The sequence below is a fragment of the Pristiophorus japonicus genome, chromosome 3, assembly GCF_044704955.1.
Source record: "Pristiophorus japonicus isolate sPriJap1 chromosome 3, sPriJap1.hap1, whole genome shotgun sequence".
Lineage (NCBI taxonomy): Eukaryota > Metazoa > Chordata > Chondrichthyes > Pristiophoridae > Pristiophorus > Pristiophorus japonicus.
Window position 1 is genome coordinate 166,531,655 of NC_091979.1, and position 21,202 is coordinate 166,552,856.

The following is a 21,202-nucleotide window of genomic DNA, read 5'->3' on the forward strand; positions in this document are numbered from 1 at the left end:
GATATCTCATGGCCGAATGGCCTCGGGTCCGTCCGGTGTTGCTTCTTTGCGGCCAGCCACGAAGAGAATGAAGGCCTGCCTCAAGCACCGCAGCTCAGCTCGAAGCTGCCGCGAGACACTAACGCCACACCCCTACCTGTCTCCAACATGAAAGGCCTGCCTGAAGCACAGCAGCTCGAAGGCTGATGCTATTTCACACAGGTAGGAACATGGTTTATTTAATCTTTTCTTTGCTTATAAATTTTTATTCAGGTTGGATTTATTTGTATAATATTTGTATAAGTATAACTAAGGATTGATTATAGAATTGAATGACTTCCCTTCCCCCCCTCCCCCCCTACGCCTGATTTTCTAAAGTGTAGACAAGGTTTTTTCGAGCGTACAAAAACCTTCACTTATTCCATTTTAAGTTAGTTTGGAGTAAGTTTTCACTGACGAAACTTTGAAAACAGGCGTAAGTGGCCGGACACGCCCCCTTTTGAAAAAAAAATTCTGTTCCAAAGTGAAACTGTTCTAACTGACTAGAACTGGAGCAAACTAAATGTCGAGAATTCCGATTTCTAAGATACTCTGTTCTACACCAGTTGCTTCTAAAAATCAGGAGCAAATCATGTCAAAACTTGGGGCCATTGTTTCTAAAAGCTTCCCCACCACCGACATTAAACTGACTGGCCTGTAATTGCCAGGTTTATCCTTCTCCCTTTTTTTGAACAGGTGTGTAACACTTGCAATCCTCCAGTCCTCTGATACCACCCATGTATCAAAGGAGGATTGGGAGATTGAGGCCAGCACCTCTGCAATTTCTACCCTTACATCCCTCAGCAACTTGAATACATCCCATCCAGACCAGGTGACCTATCCACTTTATGTAGTGCCAGCCTTTCTAGTACCTCGTTATCTATTTTTTTTAACCTCATCCAGTATTCCCAGCAACCTCCTCGTTTACTGTAGCTTTGGCAAAGTACTCTTCCTTGGTAAACACTGATGCAAAGTACTCATTTACTACCTCAGACAAGCCTCTGCCTCTAACAGACTTCAATTTTGGCCCCTAATCAGCCCCACCGTTATTCCGACAACTCTTTTACTGTTACAGGTAGAACCTCTCTTAGCTGGGACTCCCTTATCCAGCACCACCCCTCGCCCGGGACTATTCCCGGCCGCCGGGTGGCGCATGCGCAGAATGCGACTGTCAAAATCTTACTCACCAATATAATAAGAACACAAGAACATAAGAAATAGGAACAGGAGTAGGCCATACGGCTCCTCGAGCCTGCTCTGTCATTCAATAAGATCATGGCTGATCTGATCATGGACTCGGCTCCACTTCCCTGCCCGCTCCCCATAACCCCTTATCGATTAAGAAACCGTCTATTTCTGTCTTAAATTTATTCAATTTCCACAGCTCTGAGGCAGCAAATTCCAGATTCACAACCCTCAGATGAAATTTCTCCTCATCTCAGTTTTAAATGGGCGGCCCTTTATTCTAAGATTGTGCCCCATAGTTCGAGTCTCCCTCATCAGTGGAAACATCCTCTCTGCATGCACCCTGTCAAGCCCCCTCATAATCTTGTACGTCTCGATAAGATCACCTCTCATTCTTCTGAATTCCAATGAGTAGAGACCCAACCAGCTCAACCACTCCTCATAAGTCAACCTTCTTACCTCTGGAATCAACCTAATGAACCTTCTCTGAACAGCCTCCAAGACAAGTATATCCTTTCGTAAATATGGAAACCAAAACTGCATGCAGTATTCCAGGTGTGGCCTCACCAATACCTTTTTTAGCTGCAGTAAAAGTAAAACTTCCCTGCTTTTCTACTCCATCCCCTTTGCAATAATTGGCCTTCCTGATCACTTGCTGTACCTGCATACTATCCTTTTGCGTTTCATGCACAAGTACCCCTAGGTCCCGCTGTACTGCGGCACTTTGCAATCTTTCTCCATTTAAATAATAACTTGCTCTTTGATTTTTTTCTGCCAAAGTGCATGACCTCACACTTTCCAACATTATACTCCATCTGCCAAATTTTTGCCCACTCACTTAGCCTATGTCCTTTTGCTGATTTTTTGTGTCCTCCTCATATTGCTTTTCTTCCCATCTTTGTATCATCAGCAAACTTGGCTATGTTACATAGTCCCTTCTTCCAAGTCGTTAATATAGGTTGTAAATAGTTGGGGTCCCAGCACTGATCCCTGCGGCACCCTACTAGTGACTGGTTGCCAACCAGAGAATGAACCATTTATCCCGACTCTCTGTTCTCTGTTAGTTAGCCAATCCTCTATCCATGCTAATATATTACTCCCAACTCCGTGAACTTTTATCTTGTGCAGTAACCTTTTATGTGGCACCTTGTCAAATGCCTTCTGGAAGTCCAAATCAGCTGCTTCATCCTTGTCGCCCTGCTGGAACTCCTACAATCACAGTCCTCGGGCTGGCCACTCCTCCATACAACGCTTCCTCGGAGGGGGTCGGGCCGACTCTTCTGGGCCTGCCGACTCTTCTGAGGCCTGCCTGCCTGCCGACTATTCCGAGGCCCGCTTGCCCGCCGACTGTTCCGAGGTCCGCCGGCTCGTTGACTGTTCTGAGGCATGCCAACTCTTCAGGACCCCCTGCACACTGATTGGCTGACTGACTGTCGGTCCAACCAATAGGCGCACATACATACTTATCCCAGCAACAGCACTTAAAGGCAAAGTCCATCTAAACACGCAACCTCCCCTCATCCGGCAAAATCCCTCGTTCGGGACAGATCAGATCAAGAGGATGCCGGATAAGGGAGGTTCAGCCTGTACTATGCCAATAAAAGACCTTTGGATCCTCTTTTATGGTAGCCACCAATCCACTCTCATATGGTCTCTTTGCCTCTCTTACTGCCTTTTTCACTTGTCCTTTGTACTTTTTATATTCAATCTGATTGTCCCTTGTAAGATCAAGCTGACATAACATAAGGAATAGCAGGAATAGGCCATACGGCCCGTCGAGCCTGCTCCGCAATTCAATATCATAGAAACATAGAAAATAGGTGCAGAGTAGGCCATTCGGCCCTTCGAGTCTGCCCACCATTCAATATGATCATGGCTGATCATGCAACTTCAGTACCCCATTCCTGCTTTCTCTCCATATTCTTGATCCCTTTAGCCATAAGGGCCACATCTAACTCTCTTTTGAATATATCTAACGAACTAGCCTCAACAACTTTCTGCAGTGGCGAATTCCACAGGTTCACAACTCTGAGTGAAGAAGTTTCTCCTCATCTCGGTCCTCATCATGGTTGATCATCAACCTCAACTCCACTTTCCCACCCGATCTCCATATCCCTCGATTCCCCATGACACCTAAAGTCTATCTCAGCCTTGAATATAGTCAGAGACTCAACATCCACAGCCCTCTGGGGCAGAGAATTCCAAAGATTCACAACCCTCTGAGTGAAGACATTCCTCCTCATCTCTGTCTTAAATGGCTTACCCCTATCCTGGGACTGTTTTCCCTAGTTCTAGACATTCCAGCCAAGGGAAACAACCTCTCAGCATCTACCTGTCAATCTCCTTCAGAATCTTGTACATTTCAATGAGATCACCTCTCATTCTTCTAAACTCCAGAGTATAGGCCTATTCTACACAATCTCTCATCATAAGACAGTCCTCTCATTCCAGGAATCAATCTAGTAAACCTTCGTTGCACCACCTCCACGGCAAGTATATCCTTCCTTGGATAAGGAAACTAAAACTGTGCATAGTACTCCAAGTGTGGTCTCACCAAGGCCCTGTACAATTGTAGCAAGACTTCCTTACTCATACCCCAACCCACTTGCAATAAAGGACAACATGCCATTTGCCTTCCTTATTGCTTGCTGTACCTGCATGCTAGCTTTCTGTGTTTCTTGCACAAGGACACCCACATCTTTGAGCACCAACATTTAGTTTCTCATCACATAAAAAAGTGTTTTTTTATTCTTCCTAGCAAAGTGAATAACCTCACATTTCCCTACATTATATTCCATCTGCCACCTTACTGCCCACTCAGACTCTGTGTTCTCACAGATTACTGTCCCACCTAGCTTTGTATCATCAGTAAACTTGCATTACACTCAGTCCCTTCATCTAGGTCATTAATAGATTGCAAATAGTTGAGGCTCCAGCACTGATCCTTGCGGCACCCCATTAGTTACAGCCTGCCAACCTGAAAAAGACCTGTTTATCCCTAACTCTGTTTTCTGTCCATTAACCAATCCTCTATCCATGCTAATACATTACCTCCAATCCCGAGCCCTTATCTTTTGTAACTTGTAACATGCGTCATACGCCCCCTTTTTCTGCTGCGTCCTACTTCTAACTCCATTATCCACGGAGCTCTGGCTTTGCTTGCCTTCCCTTTCCCCCTTGTGGGAATGCATCTCGACTGTACCCGAACCATCTCCTTTTTAAAGACTGCCCATTGCTCTATTACATTTCTGCCCTGCCAATCTTTGACTCCAATTTACCCGAACCAGATCTCATGTTGCCATCTCCCTGCAGCATTATAACTTGGTTGTGAGGAAAGCCATCTCTCACCACAGTTTGCTGGTGCTCCAATGCAGCCATTTAAAAAGTATGTTATAGCGGTGCACCTAACAACACTATGGTTAAATGCATCATGTTGAGTGGCATTAAACTATGAGCATCACAACATTTAAATTAATTACCTGGTCTGTGCCCAATTAACCAATCATACCCAGGTTAACACTATACCTGTTCTTAGCACATCTAGTGGATATAGAGTTCAAAAAAAGATAAAACTTAAAAATGTCAGCTATATAAATTGGAGGCATTGCAAATTGTCTTCCAAATCTCATCACATTGTATCCATTTCAATCACAAGGCCACACGCAAGACTCCTTAGTCAACGTAACATAATCTTTCTGGTTCGTCACAAATTTTAAACATTATAAATCCAAACATTGGCCTTTTCCTTTTAGCCTCCAGAATTCCTTTCAGCTTTACTGGAAGAAAGCTCAAGACTTCAGCTATCGCTTAGTTCCACCCTCCTTTGATTTGCATATACTTTACAGTTTGTGTTGTCTAAATCTATCTAGTTTTAAATTCTCACAGGTTACATAGCCAGTTTCTGCACAGATGTCCACCAATCTCGCTACTGTATATTATTCTTTTAAGTTTCAATGGAAATGTTTTCTCATTGATCTTAAACTTATTCAAAATCAGAGATTTTACTGTTGAATTAACATTTTATTTGATGTAACCAGTAATGCCTACTTTAAAACAAAGTAGGCATGCTATAGCTATACAAGGTATTGGTGAGGCCACACCTAGAATACTGCGTGCAGTTTTGGTTTCCATATTTACAAAAGGATATATATGCCTGCTTTGGAGGCAGTTCAGAGAAGGTTCACTCGGTTGATTCAGGGGATGAGGGGGTTAACTTATGAGGAAAGGTTAAGTAGGTTCGGCCTCTATTCATTGGAATGCAGAAGAATGAGAGGTGATCTTATCGAAACATATAAGATTACGAGGGTGCTTGACAAGGTGGCTGCAGAGAGTATGTTTTCACTGATGAGGGAATCTAGAACTAGAGGGCATGATCTTAGAATAAAGGGCCGCCCATTTAAAAAGAGATGGAGAAATTTCTTCTTTGAGGGTTGTAAATCTGTGCAATTCACTGCCTCAGAGAGCTGTGGAAGCTGGGACATTGAATAAATTTAAGACAGAAATAGACAGTTTGTTAAACGATAAGGGGATAAGGGTTTATGGGGAGCGGGTGGGGAAGTGGAGCTGAGTCCATGATCAGATCAGCCATGATCTATTGAATGGCGGAGCAGGCTCGAGGGGCCGTATGGCCTACTTCTGTTCCTATTTCTTATGTTAAAGCAAAATCTTCATTCCTCAGGTCCTTATAATGCAGCAATGTCCGTTAAGATTATAAATAATCAAGAAATCCAAATATACATAAAGAATTGCAAACAGTCTCCCGAACAATTTTATATTTCTGTTTTATCTTTTACAAATACTTGCTTTGATAGCTGATCTCAGCTCAGACAGGGGTAACAATACTACACTTAGCTTTAGTAAACCTGAACTAGAGAGGAAAATTAGCCAGAGTTCATGCTCCTGATCACTGTCCAGCAACAACTTGTGCTGTGAAGTATTTTCGATGAAACAGGATTGGACTTGGCTGCAATGTCTTATGGACTCCCAACATTCAGACATGAAGAATAGCCACTTGGGCTAAGTGCCAAAAGGTAGTCAGTTCCATGGAACCATGTTCTTAGATTGAGCTAGTGCCACTGGGAGAGGAAGAAATTGAGGGATTCTCTACCATTAGCTCATAAATTTCAGGCAAGCTAGTCCATGACACACCCAGCAATAGAATAACCAGATAATCCTCTTCCAAATTTCCAAAAACACCTCCCCAGTTAGCTCCTAGGAGGTACACAAGCAGACCAAAAGTGACTCTACCATTAATCTTCTCTATGTTGTCAAAAATGGCAATTTTATCCTGAAACACATTCCCTAACTGAACATTGAAGAAACAGGATTTGATGATAAAATGTATGCTCTCTGTTCTATCCAGTGAGAACTCATTCTCCACTGAGTGTTTTAAAAATAAAATTTTGGTCTAAGAGCAAGGCAAAAAAAACTGCATCTGAAAACATACAGTGAGCCTCTATCTTGCAACATGTGCTAACACCATGGAGGCTTATGTACTGATATTATATAGAGCAGTGGTATTCATAATGAAGACTGGTGACTGCTTGCAGCCTGCTTTCTGTTCCGTAGCCCTTTGCAGACTTGCTGTTCTACAAGACCTTGGGTGTGAGCTTTCAACTCTCTCTACTGTGGGATGTTCAGAGAGCAACAATAAAATGATTCTATTTAAACTTCCGCTGGAAGGGCAGGCATAGCCCTAGCTCCCTAACAGTGTTGCCTCTCATTGATGTACAACAGGAAACAGGAACAAGCCTCAATCCCAGTAGCAGCAACATCCAACAATCTCATGGGCTATGAAGAGATACAAAGATAAAATGGTGGAATGCAAAGAATAAAAATAAAAAGGGAGGAAGCTAGAAGGAGAAAAACTGCCCATGGAGATTAAAATGACAAATTCAATGTGAAAAGCAGAATTAATGCTTCCATACAAATTTATTTACTTCTACTGTTTTTTCCCTCTACAGCTAGCACTTTTTCTTTGCCTCCTTCCCCACCCCATCCCACCTGATAGTGCCTGACTTCCAACTGACATCTTCCCAGAACATCATATTGAGATGAAGAGCTTGTCAAGAGGGGAATCAGGGTGGACATTTGCAATCCTTCAATTCATGATGCAGCACATTGAAGCATTCAATCCTCGAGTAAAACAATACTTGTGTCATGGTTCTCATCAAAATAGAGTAAACCCAACAAAGACGAGTAGGAGATTACACGGCACTCACGTTTCCAATTAGAGAAGAGGGGGGCATATTGAGACATTATAAGTCAACTCAATGCTCCCCATATGGCTCAGTGCAAAGATTCACTGTGATGGTCAGTTATGTAGACTGGGAAGGTCCTAGCTGGATCCTTGGTGTATATTTCGTTAGCCAATCAACCAAAATAAAGGTAGATGTGTTGCAATAGACCCAAGTCCCTCAGATTCAGGCGGCGGTCAGTGTAAGTACTGCTCAGCACTACTCAGTGACCCCTGACATAGGTGTTTTAGATGTGGTTTATGATTCAGCTCAGAGTTGGACTGGATCAAGCTTAGCTGTGCTGCCCTGTGCAGTTGAATAACCTGATGGCATTCACTCTCAAGACTCAGATCAAATAAGGGCCACTCGAGCAGGGGGTTGGGGGCTGAGCCAATATGGACTCCACATCTGGCAGGGGAGAGGGTTTAAATACAAGGTTAACAAGTGTCTTCTGGGATAAAAACAGAAAATGCTGGAAATATTCAGGTCAGACAGCACCTGTGGAGATAGAAACAGAGTTAACATTTCAGGTCAATGACCTTTCATCACAACCCAGGGCAGGGGTGACTAAGCAGTGCCCAGGAGCACATACACTGAGTCTTTGTCTGCATCTGAAGTCCGCTACAGGTCATCTACCTGGATGTTGGTTGATGGGGTACACAGTGTTAGCCAAAGGATGCAGCCTGGGACCTCCCGTTCTGCACGCTGACCATCACACCGCACTGGGCCTGTGGGCTCCGACCATCACACCGCACTGGGCCTGTGGGCTCTGACCATCACACCGCACTGGGCCCAGACTCTGACCATCACACCGCACTGAGCCTGTAGGCTCTGACCATCACACCGCACTGGGCCCAGACTCTGACCATCACACCGCGCTGAGCCTGTGGGCTCTGACCATCACACCGCGCTGAGCCTGTAGGCTCTGACCATCACACCGCACTGGGCCCAGACTCTGACCATCACACCGCGCTGAGCCTGTAGGCTCTGACCATCACATCGCACTGGGCCCAGACTCTGACCATCACACCGCGCTGAGCCTGTGGGCTCTGACCATCACACCGCACTGGGCCTGTGGGCTCTGACCATCACACCGCACTGGGCCTGTGGGCTCTGACCATCACACCGCACTGGGCCCAGACTCTGACCATCACACCGCACTGGGCCTGTGGGCTCTGACCATCACACCGCGCTGAGCCTGTAGGCTCTGACCATCACACCGCACTGGGCCCAGACTCTGACCATCACACCGCGCTGAGCCTGTGGGCTCTGACCATCACACCGCACTGGGCCTGTGGGCTCTGACCATCACACCGCACTGGGCCTGTGGGCTCTGACCATCACACCGCGCTGGGTCCGGGCTCTGACCATCACACCGCGCTGAGCCTGTGGGCTCTGACCATCACACCGCACTGGGCCTGTGGGCTCTGACCATCACACCGCACTGGGCCTGTGGGCTCTGACCATCACACCGCGCTGGGTCCGGGCTCTGACCATCACACCGCGCTGGGCCTGTGGGCCCGGGCTCTGACCATCACACCGCTGTGGGCCCGGGAGCACTGAGCCAGGGCGCCGTACTCTCTCCAAACCCACCCCAGCTGCTCATTAACCCGCTAAAGACCGCGCTACGTTGTTGGTGCACGGGCCGGACCTACTTACTTTCTATTCTCAGTATAAAACCGGGCCTGCACCTGCGCCATGGTGGTGACCAAATCACACTGTCCGCGCCCGCGCCTGCGCCGTGGCGGTTGGTGGAGTCACACTGCCCGCGCCTGCGCTGTGACCGCCTCACTCTGTGACAGAGCTGTTCGCACCATGTGGCCGCGGGAGGCCCAAGCAGTCGAGCGCTGCGCCGCCTCAACAGGCGTTCTGCTATCCATTGGCCAAGACTCTTAAAGGCAGACTGTCTCGGGAAAAATCCACACTTACAAGTTTTATATTAAACATTTCCAGAAGGCTGTAACTTCCAGACTAAACATTGAGTTCAACAATTTCAGACCCATTTTTTCAGCTGTTGATGGTGTGAGTCTAGGTGGGGTAGAGGAACAAAGGGATCTCTGACTACAAATACACAAATTGCTAAAAGTTGTGACACAGATTAGCAAGGTCATAAACAAACCAAGCACTCGGGTTTATTTCTCGAGGTATAGAAATGAAAAGTAGGAAAGTTATGTATCAAACCTTGGTTAGGCCACACAGTGCTGCATACAGTCCTGGTCGCCATATTATAAAAAGGATACAGAGGCACTGGAGCGGGTGCAGAGAAGATTTACAAGGATAATACCAGAAATGCGAGGGCATGTACATCACAAACAGGTTGGGTCTCTTTTCTCTTGAAAAATGGCTGAGAGATGACCTATAGAGGTCTTTAAAATTATGAAAGGTTTTGGTAAGAGTGGATCCAGAGAGAATGTTTCCACTTGTGGGAAAGAGCATAACTAGCGGCCATCAATATAAGATAGTCACCAAGAAAGTCAATAGGGAATTCAGAAGAAACTTAAAGAGTTACTCAAAGAGTGGTGAGAATGCGGAACTTGCTATCACAGGGAGTGGTTGTGAAGCGAATAGTATAGATGCATTTAAGGGGAGGCATATGAGGGTGAAGGGAATAGAGAATTACGCTGATAGATTAAATGAGGAAAGACGAGAGAAGGCTCGAGTGGAGCATAAACTCCGGTATGGACTGGTTGGACCGAATAGCCTGTTTCTGTGCCATATATGTAATCCTATGATTCTGCTATTGCCATTTACACTTCCTCTAGCCCCATCTTTTGTTTCTTGTCCCATTACCATCTCCTTTTGCCTTGCACCATCATCCCTTTTGTCATTAAATCACCCCTGCCTTCTCCCCATCACAGACCTTCCCTTTTGTTCTTTCCTCACCCACCACCACCGTCCCCACCCTTTCCCTCCCCCTGCACTTGCTTAAAACCTGCAACATCTCTTTTTCCAGTTCTGACAAAAGGTCAACCTGAAACGTTAATCTCTACCGATACTGCCTGACGTGCTTAGTATTGTCAGTATTTTCTGTTTTCATTTCAGATTTCCATCATCCACAGTATTTTGCTTTTGTATGGAAAGAAAGCCTGTGCTACAGGAAATGTGACACGCCACTTCAAAAAAAAACACAATGAACCGGGATGAACCTGAAAAATATTGGCCAGTTAGTGTTACTTTGGTTATCGGTAAATTACTGTAGTCTATAAATACAGGATAAAATTACCAATCACTGAGTTATAGAACTAGTTGGCAAAGATTTCTAAAGGATGCTACTGAGTGTTTCCAGCATTTTTCTTTTTATATTAAAGATTTCTGAAGGGCATACCTGAACTGAGATGTCAGCCTAGATTATGTACTCAAGTCTCTGGAGGACTTGAACACATAACCTTTTGACTTAGGTAAAGCAAATGCATGAGTGTGGTTTATATGGATTTTCAAAAGCATTTAATGAGGTATGACATAACAGACTTATGGCAAGATTAATAGCATGTGGATTTGGCAGGGAGGGCGGGGGGAATATGTCCACATAATATAAACATAGAAACATAGAAAATAGGTGCAGGAGTAGACCATTCGGCCCTTCGAGCCTGCACCACCATTCAATGTGATCATGGCTGATCATGCAACTTCAGTACTCCATTCCTGCTTGCTCTCCATACCCCTTGATCCCTTTAACCGTAAGGGCCACATCTAACTCCCTTTTGAATATATCTAACGAACTGGCCTCAACAACTTTCTGTGGTAGAGAATTCCACAGATTCACAATTCTCTGAGTGAGGAAGTTTCTCCTCATCTCAGTCCGAAATGGCTTACCCCTTATCCTTAGACTGTGACTCCTGGTTCTGGACTTGCTCAACATCGGGAACATTCTTCCTGCATCTAACCTGTCCAATCCTGTCAGAATTTTATATGTATCTATGAGATCCCCACTCATCCTTCTAAATTCCAGAGAATATAAGCCTAGTCGATCCAGTCTTTCTTCATATGTCAGTCCTGTCATCCCGGGAATCAGTCTGGTGAACGTTCGCTGCACTCCCTCAATAGCAAGAATGTCCTTCCTCAGATTAGGAGACCAAAACTGCACACAATACTCAAGGTGTGGTCTCACCAAGGCTGTGTACAACTGCAGTAACACCTCCCTGTTCCTATACTCAAATCCCCTTGCTATGAAGGCCAGCATGGCATTTGCTTTCTTTACTGCCTGCTGCACCTGCAAGCCTGCCTTCAATGACTGACGTATTATGACACCCAGATCTCGTTGTACCTCCCCTTTTACTAATCTGTCACCATTCAGGTAATAATCTGCCTTCCTGTTTTTGCCACCAAAGTGGATAGCCTCACACTTATCCACATTATACTGCATCTGCCATGCATTTGCCCATTCACCTAACCTGTCCAAGTCACCCTGCAGCCTCTTAGCATCCTCCTCGCAGCTCGCACTGCCACCCAGCTTAGTGTCATCTGCAATGTATATTGTAAATAGCTGGGGTCCCAGCACTGAACCCTGCGGCACCCCACTAGTCACTGCCTGCCATTCTGAAAAGGACCCGTTTATTCTCACTCTTTGCTTCCTGTCTGCCAACCAGTTATTTATCCACATCAATACATTAGCTCCAATACCATGTGCCTTAATTTTGCACACTAATCTCCTGTGTGGGACCTTGTCAAAAGCCTTTTGAAAGTACAAATACACCAGAACCACCAGTTCTCCCTTATCCACTCTACTAGTTATATCCTCAAAAAACTCTAGAAGATTTGTCAAGCATGATTTCCCTTTCATAAATCCATGCTGACTTGGACCAGTCCTGTCACTGCTTTCCAAATGCGCTGCTATTACATCTTTAATAATTGATTCCAGCATTTTCCCCACCACCGATGTCAGGCTAACCGGTCTATAATTCCCTGTTTTCTCTTTCCCTCCTTTTTTTAAAAAGTGGGGTTACATTAGCTACCCTCCAATCCATAGGAACTAAACTAGATTCCATGGAATGTTGGAAAATGACCACTATTTCTAGGGCCACTTCCTTAAGTACTCTGGGATGCAGACTATCAGGCCCTGGGGATTTATCGGCCTTCAGTCCCTTCAGTTTCCCTAACACCATTTCCTGACTGATAAGGATTTCCCTCAGTTCCCATTTCTCGCTAGACCCTTGGTCCCCTAGTAATTTCGGGAGGCTATTTGTGTCTTCCTTAGTGAAGACAGAACCAAAGTATTTGTTCAACTGGTCTTCCATTTCTTTGTTCCCCATTATAAATTCATCTGAATCTGATTGCAAGGGACCGACGTTTGTCTTCACTAATCTTTTTCTCTTCACATATCTATAGAAGCTTTTGCAGTCAGTTTTTATGTTCCCAGCAAGCTTCCTCTCATACTCTATATTTTCCCCCTCCTCATTAAATCCTTTGCCTTCCTCTGCTGAATTCTAAATTTCTCCCAGTCCTCAGGTTTGCTGCTTTTTCTGGCCAATTTATATGCCTCTTCCTTGGACTTAACACTTTCCCTAATTTCCCTTGTTAGCCACCTTCCCTTTTTTATTCTTACGCCCCACAGGGACGTACAATTTTTGTAGTTCATCCATGTGACATTAAATATCTGCAATTGCCTATCCACAGTCAACCCTTTAAGTAACATTCTCCAGTCTATCCTAGCCAATTCACGTCTCATACCATCGAAGTTTCCTTTCTTTAAGTTCAGGACCCTAGTCTCTGAATTAACTGTGTCACACTCCATCTTAATGAAGAATTCAACCATATTATGGTCACTTCTCCCGCACGACCAGATTGCTAATTAATCCGCTCTCGTTACACAAGAGCTAATCTAGGATGGCCTGCTCTCTAGTTGGTTCCTCGACATATTGGTCTAGAAAACCATCCCGAATACACTCCAGGAAATCCTCCTCCACAGTATTGCTACCAGTTTGGTTAGCCCAATCAATATGTAGATTAAAGTCACCCATGATAACTGCTGTACCTTTATTGCACGCGTCCCTACTACTGTTTGGTGGTCTGTACACAACTCCCACTAACGTCTTCTGCCCTTTGGTGTTTCGCAGCTCTACCCATATAGATTCCACATCATCCACGCTAATGTCCTTCCTTACTATTGCGTTAATCTCCTCTTTAACCAGTAACACTACCCCACCTCCTTTTCATTCCTGTCTGTCCTTCCTGAATATTGAATACCCCTGGATGTTGAGTTCCCAGCCTTCATCACCTTGGAGCCATGTCTCCGTAATCCCAATTACATCATATCCGTTAACAGCTATCTGCGCAGTCAATTCATCCACCTTATTATTAATGCTCCTCGCATTGAGACTCAGAGCCTTCAGGCTTGTTTTTTATTTATCACTCTTTGTCTTTTTAGAATTATGTTGTAATGTGGACCTTTTTGATTTTTGCCCTTGATTTCTCTGCCCTCCACTCTTGCTTTTCTCCTTCCTACCTTTTGCTTCTGCCTCCCTGTATAGATTCCCATCCCCTTGCCATTTTAGTTTAAACCCACCCCAACAGCACGAGCAAACACTCCACCTAGGATATTGGTTCCGGTCCTGCCCAGGTGCAGACCGTCCGGTTTGTACTGGCCCCACCTCCCCCAGAACCGGTTCTGTTATGTTTTGTAAAAAGAATCTGATCAGATACTGTGAGCTCAAAGTAACGTGTGATTGTAGTCCTTTATTCAGGTCTCCAGAGTGCCTCTCCAGCCTGTGAGGCCTCCTTATGTACAGGTGCTCCCAAGGGATTGTGGGATCACTTGAGACTCCAGGGGATGAGCCCCCTGGTGGTTAAACAAGGTATTTACAGGTTTACATATATAACACTCCCCCCCCCAACCCCCCCAAAAGTCAAAAGTGTAACTATTTACAATGTGAGTCGATCTGGGGCCTTCCTTTCCCTGGTTCACTGTCTCGGTGCAAATGCTGGTTTTGGTGAGTCGTTTGTTGGGCCCTCGCTGGGCTGCTGTACAGCTGGCCTTGCCGGGCTGCTGGGTATGGTGAGTCCTGCTGGGCTGTTGCAGGTGATGGGTTCTGCTTCGTGGTCAACCGCTGGATCAGTTGCCACTTGTGTGTGTGTTGGAGGGTCAAAAAAGGTAGAGTCTATTGTGGGTTGTTCTGGATAGTCCGTAAATCTGAGTTTGGTTTGGTCCAAGTATTCCCTGCAGGTGAGTCCATTTGAAAGTTTGACCTGAAACACCCTATTCCCCTCTTAGGCCACGACAGTGCCGGGAAGCCACTTGGGACCTTGTCCATCGTTTAACACAAATACAGGATCATTAATCTCAATTACGCGTGACACATTTTTGCGATCATGATATGTATTCTGTTGAAGCCGCCTGCTCTCTACCTGTTCGTGTAGATCAGGGTGGACTAACGAGAGCCTTGTCTTTAGTGCCCTTCTCATGAGCAGTTCAGCGGGGAGAACCCCAGTGAGTGAGTGGGGTCTTGTGCGGTAACTGAGCAGGACTCGGGATAGGCGAGTCTGCAGTGAGCCTTCAGTTACCCTCTTCAAGCTCTGCTTGATTGTTTGCACTGCTCGCTCTGCCTGATCATTGGACGTTGGTTTGAATGGGGCAGAAGTGACATGTTTGATCCCATTGCGGGTCATGAACTCTTTGAACTTGGCACTAGTGAAGCACAGCCCATTGTCACTCACAAGTACATCGGGCAGGCCGTGTGTGGTAAACATGGCCCGCAGGCTTTCAATGGTGGCAGCAGACGTGCTTGCCAACATTATCTCACATTCAATACATTTGGAGTACGCATCTACAACCACAAGGAACATTTTTCCCAAGAATGGGCCTGCATAGTCGACATGGACCCTGGACCACGATTTGGAGGGCCAGGACCATAAACTTAGTGGCGCCTCCCTGGGTGCGTTGCTTAACTGTGAATATGTGTTATATTTGTGCACACAGGACTCTAAGTCCGCATCGATACCGGGCCACCACAAGTGGGATCTGGCTATCGCTTTCATCATTACAATGCCTTGGTGGGTACTGTGGAGGTCATCAATGAAAATGTTCCTGCCCTTTCCTGGCACCACTACCCGATTACCCCATAGGAGGCAGTCTACATGTATGGACATTTCATCTCTGCACCGCTGGTACGGCTTTATTTCTTCCTGCATCTCTATCGGGACATTAGACCAACTCCCATGGAGCACACAGTTTTTTACTAAGGGCAGTAAGGGGTCCTGGCTCGTTCAGGTTCGAATCTGTCGGGCGGTGACAGGTGATTGCTCACTCTCGAATGCTTCCATTACCATAACTAAATCTGCACCCCTGTGGTGGGCAATGGCAGCCTACTGAGAGCATCGGCACAGTTTTCTGTGCCTGGACAATGGCAGATGGCGCAGTTGTATGTGAACAACGTGAGCGCCCATCTCTGGATACGGGCCTATACATTCGTATTTATCACCTTTCTTTCAGAAAAGAGTGATATAAGTGGCTTATGGTCGGTTTCCAATTCAAATTTGAGCCCAGACAGACATTGATGCATTTTCTTTAACCCATAAACACACGCTAATGCTTCTTTATCGATCATGCTGTATAGGCCCTCTCAGTCTTAGACAGACTTCTGGATGCAAAAGCAACCTGTTGCAATTTCCCAGATTCATTAGCTTGTTCCTGAACTTAAGGAAAGGTAACTTCGATGGTATGAGACGTGAATTGGCTGGAATATTTTGGCAAATGATACTTAAAGGGTTGACAGTGGATAGGCAATGGCAAACATTTAAAGATCACATGGATGAACTTCAACAATTGTACATCGCCGTTTGGAGTGAAAATGAAAGGGGGAAGGTGGCTCAACCGTGGCAAACAAGGGAAATTAAGGACAGAGTTAAATCCAACGAAGAGGCATATAAATTGGCCAGAAAAAGCAGCAAACCTGAGGACTGGGAGAAACTTAGAATTTAGCAGAGGAGGACAAACGGCTTAATTAGGAGGGGGAAAATAGAGTATGAGAGGAAGCTTGTTGGGAACATAAAAACTGACTGTAAAAACTTGTATAGATATGTGAAGAGAAAAAGATTAGTGAAGACAAACGTCGGTCCCTTGCAATCAGATTCAGGTGAATTTATAATTGGGAACAAAGAAATGGCAGACCAATTGAACAAATACTTTGGTTCTGTCTTCAAGAAGGAAGACGCATGTAACCTTCCGGAAATACTAGGGGACCGAGGGTCTAGAGAAAAGGAGGAACTGAAGGAAATTCTTATTAGGCGGGAAATTGTGTTCGGGAAATTGATGGGATTGAACGCTTTTAAATCCCTGGGGCCTGATAGTCTGCATCCCTGAGTACTTAAGGAAGTGCCCCTAGAAATAGTGGATGCATTGGTGATCATTTTCCAACAGTCTATTGACTCTGGATCAGTCCCTATGGACTGGAGGGTAGCTAATGTAACACCACTTTTTAAAAAAAGGAGTGAGAGAGAAAACAGGGAATTATAGACCGGTTAGCCTGACATCAGTATTGGGGAAAATGTTGGAATCAATTTTTAAAGATGAAATAGCAGCGCATTTGGAAAGCGGTGACAGGATTGGTCCAAGTCAGCATGGATTTATGAAAGGGAAATCATGCTTAACAAATCTTCTGGAAAAATTTTGAGGATGTAACTGGTAGAGTGGACAAGGGGGAGTCAGTGGATGTGGTGTATTTGGACTTTCAAAAGGCTTTTGAGAAGGTCCCATACAAGAGGTTAGTGTGCAAAATTAAAGCACATGGTATTGGGGGTAATATACTGACGTGAATATAGAACTGGTCGGCAGACAGGAAGCAGAGAGTTGGGATAAACGGGTCCTTTTCATAATGTCAGGCAGTGACTAGTGGGGTGCCGCAGGGCTCAGTTCTGGGACCCCAGCTATTTACAATATACATTAATGATTTAGATGAAGGAATTGAGTGTAATATCTCCAAGTTTGCAGATGACACTAAGCTGAGTGGTGTGAACTTTGAGGAGGATGCTAAGAGGCTGCAGGGTGACTTGGACAGGTTAGGTGAGTGGGCAAATGCATGGCAGATGCAGTATAATGTGGATAAATGTGAGGTTATCAAATTTGGGGACAAAAACACAAAGGCAGATTATGTGAATGGCAGCAGATTAGGAAAAGGGGAAGTGGTACATCAGTCATTGAAAGTTGGCATGCAGGTACTGTCATGTATTTAACTGTCATTGTAACCCATGTATAAACTGATCTAAGTTGTACACCGTGAGAACATTGACCACTAGGTGGTGAACTTGTGGGAGACACTCCTAACCTGGTCTTTCAGGTATAAAAGGGGAAGCTCCACCCACCTTCATCACTTCAGTGCTGGAATAAAAGTTGCTGGTCACAGAGTGACCTTCTCTCAAGCATGGGCCTCGTGTGCATTTGTACTGTATAGTAAGGACATATCAGGTAAAGCAGGCGGTGAAGGCGGCAAATAGTATGTTGGCCTTCATAGCTAGGGGATTTGAGTATAGGAGCAGGGAGGTCTTACTGCAGTTGTACAGGGCCTTGGTGAGGCCTCACCTGGAATATTGTGTGCAGTTTTGGTCTCCTAATCTGAGGAAGGACGTTTTTGTTATTGAGGAAGTGCAGCGAAGGTTCACCAGACTAATTCCCGGGATGGCAGGACTGACATATGAAGAGAGACTGGATTGACTGGGCCTGTATTCCCTCGAGTTTAGAAGGATGAGAGGGGATTTCATAGAAACATATAAAATTCTGACGGTACTGGACAGGTTAGATGCAGGAAGAATGTTCCCGATGTTGGGAAAGTCCAGAACCAGGGGACACGGTCTCAGGATAAGGGGTAAGTCACTTAGGACCGAGATGAGGAGAAACTTCTTCACTCAGAGTTGTTAACCTATGGAATTCCCTACCGCAGAGAGTTGTTGAGGCCAGTTCATTAGATATATTCAAAAGGGAGTTATGTGGCCCTGACGGCTAAAGGGATCAAGGAGAATGGAGAGAAAGCAGGAAAAGAGTACTGAGCTGAATGATCAGCCATGATCTTATTGAATGGTGATGCAGGGTCGAAGGGCTGAATGGCCTACTCTTGCACCTATTTTCTACGTTTCAATGGGCCCAAGTTTCCACATGATTTGCGCCTGATTTTTAGGAGCAACTGGTGGAGAACGGACTATCTTAGAAATCGCAATTCTCCACATTTTTTTTTCTGCAGTTCTAGTCAGGTAGAACAGTTCTACTTTGGAACAGAATTTTTTCTTCAAAAAGGGGGCGTGTCCGGCCACTGCCGCCTGATTTCAAAGTTTCCACAGTGAAAACGTACTCCAAACTAACTTAGAATGGAGCAAATGAAGATTTTTGTTGAACTAAAAAAACCTGTTCTACACATTAAAAAATCAGGCGCAGGTTAAAAATTAGGCGTCCAGAACGAGGTGGGGGGGGAAGGGAAGTCATTAAATTCTACAATAAATCCTTATTTATACTTCTACAAATATTATACAAATAAATCCAACCTGAATAAACATTTATAAGCAAAGAAAAGATTAAATAAACCATCTTCCTACCTGTGTGAAAGTGCTTCAGGCAGGGAGAATGCTGCAGTCAGCCTCACAAGTTGAGGCACCCGTTCGTTCCCGCGGGGGGTGGGAGGGGGAGGAGGCGCCCGTTCGTTCCCGCGGGGGGAGGAGGCGCCCGTTCGTTCCCACGGGGGGTGGGGGGGGAGGAGGCGCCCGTTCGTTCCCACGGGGGGTGGGGGGGGAGGAGGCGCCCGTTCGTTCCCGCGGGGTGGGGAGGAGGCGCCCGTTCGTTCCCGCGGGGGGGGGAGGAGGCGCCCGTTCATTCCCACGGGGGGGGGGGGAGGAGGAGGCGCCCGTTCGTTCCCGCGGGGTGGGGAGGAGGCGCCCGTTCGTTCCCACGGGGGGTGGGAGGGGGAGGAGGCGCCCGTTCGTTCCCGCGGGGGGGGGAGGAGGCGCCCGTTCGTTCCCGCGGGGGGGGGAGGAGGCGCCCGTTCGTTCCCGCGGGGGGGGGGAGGAGGCGCCCGTTCATTCCCGCGGGGGGGGAGGAGGCGCCCGTTCGTTCCCGCGGGGTGGGGAGGAGGCGCCCGTTCATTCCCGCGGGGGGGGAGGAGGCGCCCGTTCGTTCCCGCGGGGTGGGGAGGAGGCGCCCGTTCGTTCCCGCGGGGGGGGGAGGAGGCGCCCGTTCGTTCCCGCGGGGGGGAAGGAGACAGTGAGAAGGCTGCAAGAAGCCTCAGTGCTGATGGCAATGTGCTTTTATTAAAAAATGTTCAAAAATTAAACAGCTACAAAGAACTACAAAAATGGCCGAGTGCCAATGTTTTCTTCACACTGCGTGTGCGCGAACGCTCCAACGCGCAGCGTTGCCGGCAGGAAAAAAACTAATTTAAATGGTACCCGCCCCCTCCCACTTACAAAATCGGCGCGAGTGTAGGCTCCGCCCCCCCTGGGCGCCGCGCCAGGCAGACAAGGAGCTGCAGGGCGCTCCAGAATCGCGCGTTTTTTTTCCAGCGCCGTTTTAGGCGTGAAAAACAGCGCCCAGCTCGGCGGGGCGCCCGTTTTTTATCGTGTGGAAACTTGGGCCCAATGTTTCTAATACACACCCGACACAGTATGACGACGCATCACATATTAGCACCAAATGCTTACATGGATCATACAACACAAGCAATTTGTTTGAGCATAACTGTTTTCTAGCTTACTCAAAGGCATTTACCCCATTCCCATTCATCTCCTTTACGCAGTAAAGAGTGCAGTGGTTCTAACAATGTGCTAAGACCCGGTAAGAAGTTACCAAAGTAGTTCAGGAGTCCTAGAAACGACTTAGCTCTGTCACATTCTGTGGTCTCAGTGCGTTCTTGATTGCCTCTGTCTTCGAATCGGTGGGTCTGATGCCATCCGCCGCGATTCTTCTCCCCAGGAACTCCACTTCAGCTGCCAGGAAAACGCACTTCGAGCGTTTTAACCTGAGCCCCACACGATTAAGCCGACTAAGAACCTCCTCCAGCTTCTGCAGGTGCTCGACGGTGTCCCGACCTGTAACCAAGATGTCGTCCTGGAAGATCACGGTGCGCGGGAACGACTTCAGCAAACTTTCCACGTTCCTCTGGAATATCGCCGTGGCTGATCGAATCCCAAACGGGCATCTATTGTAAATGAAGAGACCTTTGTGCGTGTTGATGCAGGTGAGGCCCTTTGATGATTCCTCCAGCTCCTGCGTTATGTAGGCCGAGGTCAAGTACAGCTTCGTGAATGTTTTTCTTCCCGCCACGTTGCAAATAGATCGTCTGCTTTTGGTAGCGGGTATTGATGCTGCAGGGAGAAACGATTGATAGTTATTTTGTAATCACCACAGATTCTGACGGTGCCATCTTCCTTGAAGACTGGAAGAATTGGACTGGCCCACTCGTTGAATTCGATCGAAGAAATGATGCCCTCTCATTGCAGCTGGTCCAGCTCGATCTCCACCCTCTCTCTCATCATGTACGGGTATCGTTCTCGCCTTGTGATGGATGGGTCACACCCCGGAATCAAATGGATCTGCACTTTTGCTCCGTGGAACTTTCCAATACCCGGTTCGAACAGCGAGGGGAACTTGTTTAAGACCTGAGCACATGAAGTGTCATCAACGGACGAGAGCGCTCGGACGTTGTCCCAGTACCAGTGTATCTTTCCCAGCCAGCTCCTGCCGAACAGCGTGGGGCCGTCGCCCGGTACCATCCAGAATGGTAATTTGTGCACCGCTCCATTGTAGGAGACCTTTACGGGAATCAATTCCTTTGTGTACGTTCTCAGTTTAG

General features: G+C 46.5%; 1 protein-coding gene across 1 annotated transcript in view; it reads right to left on the reverse strand.

The window, feature by feature from the left end:
- The window catches only part of wdr12 (WD repeat domain 12), a 60,741-nt gene extending 51,538 nt beyond the window's left edge, over positions 1 to 9,203 (reverse strand). The window contains exon 1 of the mRNA XM_070876048.1: positions 9,099 to 9,203. Within this exon, the coding sequence (XP_070732149.1) occupies positions 9,099 to 9,139 (41 nt within the window). The 5' untranslated portion in view covers positions 9,140 to 9,203. The remainder of the gene's footprint in view (positions 1 to 9,098) is intronic.
- Positions 9,204 to 21,202: the final 11,999 nt, after the last annotated feature.